The following is a 12,598-nucleotide window of genomic DNA, read 5'->3' as shown; positions in this document are numbered from 1 at the left end:
TTGTTTAATTGCCTAGGAAATAAAAAGGATAAAAGGGAAATAGCTTCGTCTCCAAAACAATACTTGCATTTAACTAGCAGCATCTAATTTTGCAGGGCTCATTCAGGTTTCATTTTAGCAGTAATGGTTGGATATTCCAGCATGCTTTCTTGTTTATGGAGGGAAATCTTCACTAGGCTTACAGGGAAACAAAATTCATGCTGTAGGTGTGGTCTTTGACCCTTACTTCTGCACACCTCCCACTACTTATTATGATTGTTACAGGATACACCAGAGTTAAATCAGTGTTTTCTTCAGCAGTTATATGAAATGTGGACTAATCTATGCATGTATACATGCATCTTTAAACTCTTAAGTAGGGGACATGCATCTGGGAAAAACAAGCTAATCAGTAAAGATTTTTTTAACCTTTAGCTGTCTTGCTTCCACTAATGAAACCATCAACCATTTAAGCTACCTATCAAATCATAATATTTGTTACCTCTGGCTTCAGACAAGCAATTTATTGTTGTGAAATTCATGTTAAGCACACTGGCTTCACATCTAGGCATGTCTGAGTCCCAAAGAAATCAATTGAACAAAAACATATTTAATTAACCACTAAAATGTAATGATTATTGGGATCAAGAGATGTATCTAGATCATTTACAATAATACCATTAGAACTAACACCCTTTGCATATTAAAGTGGAAATCTGATTAAATATCCCCTTTAAAATGTATGATTAATGGATTAACCAATTAATTTTATTAATCGTTTGCTTTATGCTGCTTTAGAACAAGGACACAGGGAATTCAAATCTATCTGTCAGATTTCCATCTTTTACCAGCCAGTTCCATAACTGTAATTCAGGGGGCAGAGATCCAGGCAAAGGTGGTCTCATTAGGGAAGGAAACCTCTCAATAAGTCTTTCTTAACCCCAGATGTTATGCAGAGTTGGCAGAGGAGAAGGAACCTTTTAAAGCCTCACCAGTTCCTGATACTGAAATCCTATCATGATACTGATGTGTGTCCTATTCTTTAGAAAGAACAATAACGTATATGGTTTATCAGATGGCAACATATGGAGTACATATGTTCAAGTCCATTCCTCTCTTCTCTCCTAAAGTTCAGATAGTAAAATAAACGAAGCTGCTATTTGTCTGAAGATGAAGAAACTGTTCTTTGGTTACTGTCCAGGAGTGAGACCACCACCTTTCCAGAGCCATCCCTGGACTTATCCAGAAGTCACAGGATGCCCACTTGGGAACCTACAGTGATGGCAACAGGGGAGTCCACCAGGACAGTGGCAACAAGGAGAACTGCTGCAGTAGCAGCAACACTAAATCTGAAAGTCAAATTTAAGAAAAGGAGGGACAGATATATGATGATCAATTGATATGGGAAATTGAATCCCAGTCTCTGCTTAATCATTTGGCTAAGCTCAAGATGGGTAGCCATGTAAGTCTGTCTGTAGCAGTAGAAAAGAGTAAGAGTCCAGTAGCACCTTAAAGACTAACTAAATTTGTGGCAGGGTATGAGGTTTCATGAGTCACTGCTCACTTCTTCAGAACTTCTTCATTTGGCTAAGCTGTCAGTGGCCTTTGACGGATTACATCTTGGTTATTCCTTTGGTGGGCTAAACTCCTTTAATCCAGACTTCTGCAGAGATTGGTCAAGAGTTGGAGGGAAATTCTGAGCCAACACTCTGACTTCTGGCTAACTCAGAGAAGGAAGTCCCAGGCTGCAGGGTTGTCCATTCCATGTCAGCCAGGAAGGCAGTTCTGTGTCAAAACTTTGATATCAAGGATAAGCCCTGTCATGTAGAACCACAATGCGCCATCATGGACCTGTTCCCAAGAAGGCAAACGTAGAGGTGATCTTGCAGGTACAGGATTAGCCAGCAACATTTTTAATGTGCTTTTCATAGTGTTCTGCCCAAAATCTATATGCCCAATGATTGTTGCTGAGTATGTGTGCTTTCTAGGATTTATGTTCAATTATTACAGTTTTATTATTCCCATGATCTTTGAGTATTATCTGAAGACTACTTGGATAGAATCTCATTCATGTTTCACCTCCTGCTGTTCAGGCTTAATTGGAGGGAGCTAGTGCTAAAGGACAACATTGTGAAGAGAAATACCCATAAATCATAAAGAGAAGAAAGGGGAAGGAGACAAGCCCACACATATCTGTTTCTTTCATACAAAATATGCACACACACTGATATCTGGCTTGCAGAAGAGGCCAACATCAAAATAGGTTTTTTGCTGGTGGCAGAGATCCCAGATATCAAAGAAGAGATCCCAAAGGGGGCGGAGAGGAGTTCCTTGTTCCCTGGAAGATTGGAAAGTAAGCCCCAAGTGGTGGTAGGCTAGAGTGGGGACAGCCGAGGGACACTGAGAGCCAAGGCAGCTTTGTGACAGGCAGAACCTTACTGGGGAAGAAAGGTATGAAAAGGTCTCAGACAGGGAAGGGGAGGAAGGAGCATGTGAGCATTCATGTTGCTAGTTCATACTGTGCTGTATTCTTGGTATCATGTCTGAACAATCAGAGGGCAGAAATGCAAAACTGTTTTTGTTAAATGACAACTTTTTGAACAGAATACAACTATAGAGATTGCAGGTTAACAGCAGTTTAACTGACACAAGTAAAAGAGGAAGAAATATGGATCTGCATATTGTTGGAAATGCATGTGTTTACAAGGTCTGACAATCCAGTCATTATAGGGTTAACTTGTTTACCTAGTATTGCTATTGTTTAGACTGACCTGGAAGAGAAACCTGGCACAGAGCCAATGGGGAATTAGCCCAGGAAAAGTAACAGATTGGTTGTTTGTTTCAGGTGACTTCCTTTCTAGGGGTTGAGAAGAAGGACAGATTCTCCATTTTCTGTGTGTAGTGTGTAACCATGATTTGAACTGTAAGCAGCTTAGAAAATGTAGCTCTTAGGAGTTTGTTATTTTGTAGGTTTCCTGTATACTTTTTACCCTTAGAAATAAAGGTTTTTAAATGCAAAGAAATCTCTTCTTTCCAATAGAGCAAGATCCATTGATACTCTGAGTATTTTAAATACTTTTTACTATTTTACAACACACATAACATGATGTTTCATCCAAAATGTGCTGATAGATTCAGAAGCCACTATTAAGAAGAGAATAATATATAACTGGAATGGAACCTTATAAAAAGCGTGATGTATTGCAGTCCTACCTAACTATCAACATATTACCAAAGCCTGCATGCTGAAAAGAACCCTCACAAACTGTAGATCCCTTTAGATATGTTGGCCTCAACAGATGGCAACTTCAAAGGTGTTGACTGAATTAATCCTTGTAATCCTAAAAGCTTCAGCTTTAAGTTTCATTTCAAAAAGAGCAGATTCAGTGCCAGTGTGATTTCACATAAATAGAGGTTTAGTCGTGTTCACTTCCCGCTGTCAGGAAGACTAGGTTGATGAGAAGGGGGATGGGTAGGTTTAGACTTTTTTAAAAAAATTCAACATACTAGCAAATTTAATTAGTTTTCAATAATGCTAAGGGTTTCCACAAAGTGTAAAGACAAGTGGGGTGTCTTCCCTGGCTTGCGGAGCTTGGCACCCACTAAATAATATAAAATCTGATACTCCAGCTACTGGATACTTGCCTAGAGAAAAAAAAAAAGAACGTAACAGTGCACCAGCTAGGGTTGCCAACCTCCAGGTGGTGGCTGGAGATCTTCTGGGAATCCAACTAATCTCCAGGCGACCGACATCACTTCACCTGGGGAAAACAGCTGCTTTGGAAGGTGGACTCTATGACATTATACCCCACCGAAGTCCCTCTCCCCCCCAAACCCACCCTCAGACTCCACCCCCAAAATCTCCACGTATTTCCCAACCTAGGGCTGGCAACCCTAGCACCAGTGCAGTTTGATGCAGAACAGAGCTGTGTCCTAATATTCTCATCAAACCTAGATTTGTTTCCCCTAGAAAGAGATGTTAATGTACTTTTTACAAAATTATGTAAACACACCAATTCAAGAAGCATTTGCTACTTAGGGGAAAAATGACAAGACTGTACATCTTCAGACTCCCAATAATCTTACACATGCACAAATCTTTTTGAAACCAGTGATATTCAAAGCATCATAAACATGAATAGGGATCTTCCCATGAACCTCAGTAAGATGTTTAATTTATCTCCTCTCTCTGAGAACATACATAATTTGTTTTATGCTCAACACAGATGGTTAGGTTGAAAAGCAAAACATGTCTACAGCCTCCACTTTATGATGTTCTAAAGTCCAGATTATTTAATCATGCCCTTTTCCTTCTTTCAAAGCCCTTGCTGCTAGTACTACAAAAGTCTTTAAAAATTCAAGTAGAAAAACAGTCAGCTCTGTTGCTTTTGTCACTTTAAGGCTCCAGAGCTGCTACAGGGAACAAACTTTCTGATCCAGCTTTCAAAAGAGTACAAACAGTAGAATGCAATTATCATTAACAAGATTAAAAGCAGACCACATGCCCAATAACTGCTGCTTTAACCTCTCTAAGAAGACTTCTCATGCGGTGCAGTCTTTATTTTGCTGGTTGTAATGAAGACATGCAAGACAATAACAAGTCAAGATTATTTATGTAGCAAATTGAAGTGTCAGAAGACACAACAATGATACCTGGACATTGCCAATGATGAATACGATGATTAATTGAAATTTCTTTCTGGCCTGGTTTGACTATGCCCTCATACTGAGACAACAGCAAAGAAATATGGCATAGCAGCTTCTTTACATATGGTAAGAGACATGGTGATGCTGCAGAAAGGAACTGTTGGGGGTGGGAGTGGGGAGCACAGTTTGAAACAGACTTCTCAGGACTACTGAAAACTCTCTATAAAATACAATGTTTTGATGTCATTGTCTCTGTTCTCCTTTGATGTCCCTTGCTTAAGATAGATAAAACCTTGAGACACCGTCTGCTCCAAACATAAATAAATATGGAACAGGAACTGTGGAAATACTCCTTTGTTTTTATGTTTCAGATACCAAAAGGAGACATAAAATAAAAGTAATATGGCTTCAAAACCTGTGGTCCTCAACAAAGCAATTTAAATAAGCAACAAATATATGTCACCAGCATACACTGAAAGTGAGGCATCTGCAACATCTGTACTACTGTCTCAACATTTGGACTATTGTTCCTTTTAAGATGCAAAAATGTAATGCTATTGTTGTACGAGAATAAATTTAATATGCAAGTTCACTAAACTGCCAGGAGTGGAAATAAATAACCACCCATTCCTTTACAAACTAATTTTGTGCCTTGTTGCTAAACCCAACTAACACTGAAGGAAATGTTACTGTGTCTTCTTGTTCCAATACACTGTAGATCTTCACTATCCCAGAAGAGATTCTGGAAGCTTAACTCTTTCCTCTTCCCCCATAGTGAGGTCCTGATCCATATGATGATCTCATAACCAACTAACATATCAGGAGTTCCAATCACAGTTTATGAAAAGTTATATTATTGGACAGCTATCTGTTAGAACAATCGAATTACATAGATCACTTTTCTTAAAGTTATTTGCATTCTTTTAAAAAAAAATACTAAAAACACTCAACAGACATGACTTTTAACATTCAACATACCCTCACTTTAAAAGCAAGTGACAAATCGTAGCTTCAGACATATAAAGTACTGTAAGATATGTGACTGGGGGTGCGATCACACGCAGAATTAGCTGCGCATGCCGAGCGGATTTGAAGGGCACGATCAGACACCAACATCTGCCGAGCATCCTGATCCCATCGGCAACCCATTTTGCTTCACTGCAGAAGCGAAGTAAATAGCCACCGGGGAAACCCCAGTAGCAAATGGGTTTGCTATGGGCCAGGAACGGATTTTCCCCAGTGTGATTGTGCCAGCATGCTTCCATGGCATCGAGATGGTCTGATCGCGCTATCCTGACTCCATGGTGTTATTCCCCCCCCCCCCGTTTCGGTATGCACATCATTGCACACTGCATAGGGAGCACTCGTACAGAGATGCAAATCATCGATCCCTTGCTGAAGTGCACCGGAAATATGCGGACAACCCCCCCCCATGGCACCGGCGTCAGCGCAGCTCAAGAGGCGAGAAGAAGGGAGGGGCGGCTTAGCTTCAGCAACGGCACCCCCCCCCCCCCCCCCCCCGCATTATCTCGCACGTGTGAATGCTGCCTGGGAAAAATAACCTTGGCTGTGTCTTTTACATAGGTTTAAATGATACTCATAACACAAATGGCAACAAATAACATTGGCAAAAGGCCTCTGTGTAGGAAAGTTAACCACTGAATACATAGGCGCCTGGTTTGCACTGTGAGATGAAGAAAACATCATTTATATCTTTAAACTTTAAAGGCAGCAAACCGCTTAGAATCCAAAGGGCACTGGTCTAAAAGCAGTGGCTTTTCTACAGATCATAAGAGTTTACTTTTGAACAAAGGTTATGCTTTTGAATGGAACTGTCTACAAGGCAAGCATTTATCTCCTTTCTTCTCATGTTTGATAGTATGTCGAGATCTCATTGACTGAATTTGATATATGAGAGGTGGGGCAAGTTCACACTTTGTTCCTAGCTACAACTTTGGATTACACAGAGCATATTTCTTCACCTCCAATCAGAGTTCTTCCTTCAGGTTCTGGTATTTTTGGCACAGATAACTGCCCACGAAGAAATAAAATGTGCATATAGAAATTGTCTCTTACTTAGACGCTTTTAGTGGGCAACATGGGAACTGCAAAATGACTGCTCAGTAAAATCTTGAGCTGAAGTTCACAGGGGAAACGCCCATGGCAGCACTACCTTTCTGAGAGCTGAGGCAACACTGATGTGGGAAGGAGCCACTGTATCAGTTATTCTCCTGTGACCTTGGATTTGCCAGTCGTGCAGCCACACTGCAGCAGATCCCACATGGCTAAAAGCAGTGTCTGGAGAGTGACCTAGTTATGGCAGTTTTGGAACAGGGCTCATAGAAAAGTGTTGCAAATTGGGATGGCGGTGTCCTCATTTCAGTCCTTACAAACGTAGATTTAAACTGTGCTCCTGCTCATCCCTTACCCCAATAAGGATGCGCAGAAGACTTTTTTTTCTTTTAGGTCAGTCTCTTTCACATTTCTCTGCCAATATTTCAAATAATGCAATGCATTATGATGCTGATTTATGGTGTGTCTCTTTTCTCCTCTAGGAATTCAAGCCAGTTCTGAAGGTCATGAGCAAATGAAGTTTCAAAACCCATGAATAATTAAAAAAAACCCATCTGACCAACTGTTCCTGAAACCATCAGGGAGATTTTCCACAAGAACCATGAAGGAGATCAAACACCCAGAACACTTCCAAAGGAATAAATATGTATATATTGAGAGAAACAAATATTGTCAAATATTGTTTACCTATAACTCTTAGCCTCTCTGCTCCAACCACCACTTCGTTGTCATCTGCAGAAAACAACAGTATCCCCTTGGTGGTTCGCACTTCAAATTTTTGGCTGTGTGCTTCCACTGCTTTGGGACCTAAAGAGAAGGGGGAAAAGTTTAGCGGTCTTTTTGAATGACATGAATGAGATAAACAGACATGCAGGAAGGGAGCAATGCAAATGGTTGTGCATATGACATACCTTTGAGACACTCATAGCTATGACATCTCCTTTTCAGTGCTTGTAAAAAGAAGTTTAAATAAATATCAAAACTGGGTTTTCAAAAATGTTCATTCTTTTCCTGTGAGAATGGATTTCTACTTGTGCAGACTCTGGCACAAACTGACATTGCTTGCACATAAACAAGGGTCACTGAAATTCTGCACCACACTCTCCAAATTTTCCACCATAATAACCAATTCCTATGGTTGGATTGCATTGTGCAAAATGAAGCTCAGCATATTTCCATACATTAGAATTTAACATTTTGTGCTCACTTGGATTGGTAAATGGTTACACATTGATAAGGAAGATGAGAAGGGAGATATATCTATAAGGACTGGCTATCCAAAAAAATCTCAAGATGGTAAGGGTCTGTCAGATATACTGCTTATCACAATTCTTATTTAGAATATCTGGTTTCTAAGGATTAATGATAATACACAGTTATCACTGAACAGATTAAGGACTAGTTGCTCATCTATAACTTGCTTTGTGGTATTTTGTCTCTTCTATATCACTACAAAAATAGAAAAAATATCATGTAGGTGTACAGTATATGATTAAGGAAGTACATGGGATCACATGGCACACTTTATTGCCAATGTGCCCAAGTGAATCTCTTTATTGTGGTTAACTACACACCCTAATTTTATACAAAAAACCCTGTTCACACAGTATCATTTGTAGAAACATGTTATTAGACCTAGGGTTGCGGTTGTTTTCCAGCTATGTTTTTCATAATAAAAGTATAATTTGGCATTCTATGGAACAATTTTGGCCATATTTGTAGAACATCTGTCCACAATATGCAGTATCGCCAGCCTAAATCATAACTGCAAAGCATACTTTTTCACATCTAACTTGCATGTGAAAAACAACATGAGGTTGCATTTCTCAAATTGTCCTCCGTACACCAGGGCCTCCTGGTAGTCCACTCACTCTTGAGAATACAATATTTTAGAGCTTAGACAGGGCCTTTTCTGTTGTTGCCCCACTGCTATGGAACAGCCTTCCAGAAGGGGTGAAGCAGGCACCTAGTGTTGGAGCCTTCTGGTGAGGCTATAAAACAAAGTATAGGCCAGAAATCCCTGAACTGAAAATCAATTTTAAAAAATCTTTTGAGAGTGGGCCTTTCCTAACTTTAGAGTCACAGATGTTATCTCACCATCCTTTCAGTGGGGATGGGCACAAGTCTCCAGAATTTAGGAAGTAGAGTTCACTCAGCGCCCCTCTATTCCTTCCCTCATCTCCTGTCCAGTTTGAACACTGTTAACAGGGTTCAGATCTTTTAACCCAGGGGTGTCAAACATGTGGCCCAGGGGCCAGATCAGGCCCCTGGAGGGCTTCTATCAGGCCCGCAGTGGAACTGGCTGTCTTCTGCTTCTTCTTCCAGTTTTGCTGCTGCTGCGGCATCATAGGTTTGCAGATACACACCTGAACAGCACACTCAAGATTGCAGCAGCACAGGCATTTTGATGCAATAATTCAGAGCAAGAGGTGTCAGTTATTAGACACTGTTAAATAAACAAAATATTGAAAGAGTGCTAATGTTTAAAGCATGTTTTTATTTTAAGTAAAAAAAACCCTTTGTGTTTGTGTCCTTTATAAAGTTTATATCTTATAAACTTTATAAAGTTTATATTTTATGACACACGTGGCCCCGCCCAACAAGGTCTCATTTTTGTCAGATCCGGCCCTCATAACAAATGAGTTCGACACCCCTGTTTTAACCCTTCTTGCCCCAGTCGGGGTGGTCCCTTACCCAATCCAGAGTTTGTGAAGTGATGCCCTCATGGAGCCCTGGCATTCCTTTCCTCAATTAAGGCAGAGTGCACTTCTCACAGGTTTTATTGCCCACATCATGTTTTGCAATAGCCATCCATCTTGCCCTTTCCTGGCAGCTGGGCAATGGTTATCTTCCTGCAGGAAAGTCATGTCTGCTCTGCTGACAACTTGAGCATTTTATTATTCTCCTCCCTGGAAAAGAGCTTTGTTCCCAGAGCTTTAGGGAACCCCAGAATATACTTCAAAGCATCTTACATCTTCCAGTCATGACAGCCTTTAGTTTAGAGGGATGACTATCATCTGTGCAAATGTGGTGTCGTTAGCTTAAAAAAAAATCTTGGATAACCAAACAAATAGCAAACAACCCCCCCCCCCTGCAAATCCTGGAAATTAAAATTGATTCATTCCCCCAGTAAACACCCCCAAAACAGCTTTGGAAGCTTATGGGGCAGCTTGAGGGTTATGGATGCAGGCTCTATATCCTTAATGTGTTTTCATGACATGTTTTCATGATTTTAATAGATGGATATTTTTGTATTGTATTTATTGTTGTAATCATCCTAATTCATTCATTTATTTAGTTGGTTCAATTTCTATCCCACCCTTCCCATGAACAGGCTCAGGGTGGGTTACAAACATTAAAATAAGACAATCAAAGACTAAAACTATAAACTTAACTCTTACAATGATGTCAATCAAACCACATCAAAACTATTACAACAGCGCCTGGTGTTAAAACAATTAGATGCAGAAAGGGAATATGAGTACCGTAAATAAATAAATGAAAGCTAGTGATCGTACAAACGGCATATATTTTGGAATTTTCCATAGAGAATTTGGGGCAGAAGATAGATTTGGCAGGGTATTAGGATGGTGTAGCATGAGGTAGTGGTTAGGGTTGGACTAGGATCTAGGAGATCCAGGGTCAAATCTTCTCTTTGCTGTGGAAGCTTACTCGGTGACCTTGTGCCAGTCACACATACTAAGCTATTTCATGGGGTTGTGTGAAGATAAAATGGAGGAAGGGAGAATAAAGTGAGACACTTTGGTGAGAAAATTAAACAAAAAATGAAACCTGTGCAAAAATAACGAAAAACATTCAACAGACAATATAATGATATGAACTTATATAAGTGGTGTAGGAGTTGGTCTGCTGAACATTAAGAATGTAAAAGATGCTTTGTATGATTCTACAATATTGTAATTGGGCGGTTTTGGTGTTCCACTTTTGAGGAAGCAATGCGATACAGCAACTGGAAGCTGGCAGGGCCGTCAAGTGGATATACAGGCAGTGAGATGAGTTTTGCAAAGAGGAATTATAAATACTGATGTTTGGCCTTTTCACTGTTGGAGAAATTTGACTTGGACTATTTCTGAATGTTATTTATGTATTTGGATCATGTATTTGTATTTGTATTTTTGATTTGCATAGTATACATTATAGCAAAGCTACTTTTGGGCAGGAACGCGCAGGAACGGAGTTCTGGCTGGCTCCCAAATTGGCCACGCCCAGCAGGAACTCATTAGCATAACAGGCCACACCCAACAGCAGAAATTCATTAGGACTGGCTACATTAGGGGTGTGTGGCCTAACATGCAAAGGAGTTCCTGCTACAAAAAGAGCCCAGGGTTTTGATAACAAACAAGGTAAACAGAATAAGAAGCAAAAGGTGGGTGTGGCTGGATGACCAGACTTCTGGTAACATGGGGTGTGTGGCCTAATATGCTAATGAGCTGTGCTGTCAGGGGTGTGGCCTAATTTGCTAATGCGTTTCTGCTGGTGGGTGTGGCCTATTATGCTAATGAGTTCCGGCTGGGCTTTTTCTACCAAAAAAGCCCTGCATTATAGTTTTGATAAACTACACCACTTATATAAGTTCATATCATTATATTTTCTATTGAATGTTTTTGTTATTTTTGCACGGGTTTCATTTTTTGTTTAATTTACTCCCTTCCATGCTTCTCTACTTCAGTGAGAAAGACATGATATAAATGAAGTAAAAAACAAACAAACATTAGACTATCAAACTGTTAAACTATTAAAGAAAAGCTCCACGTTTTACACATGTGACAGGGCTTTTTGCAAAACAGGAAACATGACAATTATGTAATTTTATAAATACTGATTTCTAGACTACAGAAAGTGTGGTTGCTGAGGCTTTATTACATAAAGAAACGAGAAGTAAAATATTTTAAAGGTATAACCTATGATAAGTCATGCAACAGAAAGCTATTAACCTTCTATATACTTTATTTAACTAGGAGCAAACCATTTGTTTTAATCAGTTCTAACACACCTGTGCTAAATGCCTATTTTAAGTCAGTTTTCCTTAAGTTCATCATACATTAAACCACATGAACATCATATGTGATTTGCAGTGTATTCATATAAAAATAAAAGGGTTAGGAACAAGATGTCCACTACCACAGATTCCTGTTCAAGTCATGTTATAATTTGAAGAATCCACTAGGTTTAAGGAAATGAGCCAGGTCATATACTACAGGGGAAACCCAACAAGCTAGAAACCAACATGAGGTAGGGGAAATTTCTTTCTAACCCTATAAAAATATAATTAAATGATGCAACTTGTAATTATTATTCTTTATCAGTTCGTCCCAGCTGGGTATGCTGTCTTTCAACAACATTAAACAAAGGGGTAGGATGGCGGTTATCCTCTAAGAGTATTTCTCCTTCCACAGACTTCCAGGGCAGACTATTGCGGGCACTGATCATGTCTTCCTTGTGCTGGACAGCTAGGATAGACTGTGTGCATTTTTGGTTTATTGCCCGCCTAGTTTGCCATTGCATACACTGTCTGAGCAGGCAGACACAGTCTCTAGCATAGTGCTATAATATCCCAGACTGCTAATCTTGGGGGATTTCAACATTCATACAGAGGCTGCTTTGTCAGGATTGGCTCAGGACTTCATGGCTACCTACAGTTTTAGAGCAAGTGACAAAGGAGGAGAGACAGTAAGGAACCCTGGGCAATTGTGATACCTTAAAATAGAACTCCAGCCCTGTGGTTCACAGGTTAGTTGGGTGTACTAAAAAGAGCTGGTAGACTAAAAGGGGGGCTGGTAGATGTCTAACATGATGGTCTGAGAAAACTTGGTCCAAATCTGACAGAATGTGCTATACAGTCCAGTGGAAACCATATATCTCTGTCTGTCTGTCTATT

The 12,598-nt window shown here is 39.9% G+C and overlaps 1 protein-coding gene across 2 annotated transcripts in view; it reads right to left on the bottom strand.

Moving 5' to 3' along the window:
• SGCD (sarcoglycan delta) overlaps window positions 1-12,598 on the bottom strand; it is a 359,455-nt gene that overhangs the window by 132,066 nt on the left and 214,791 nt on the right. For both annotated transcript variants that reach the window (XM_015428722.1, XM_015428728.1), the window contains exon 5: window positions 7,387-7,506. In XM_015428722.1, coding sequence (XP_015284208.1) covers window positions 7,387-7,506 — 120 coding nt within the window. The remainder of the gene's footprint in view (window positions 1-7,386; window positions 7,507-12,598) is intronic.

Source organism: Gekko japonicus, unplaced genomic scaffold (genome assembly GCF_001447785.1).
Source record: "Gekko japonicus isolate JY-2015 unplaced genomic scaffold, Gekko_japonicus_V1.1 scaffold763, whole genome shotgun sequence".
Taxonomy (NCBI): Eukaryota; Metazoa; Chordata; class Lepidosauria; order Squamata; family Gekkonidae; genus Gekko; species Gekko japonicus.
Note: the sequence above shows the minus strand (reverse complement) of the source record. Positions and strands in the feature narration are given on the sequence as shown.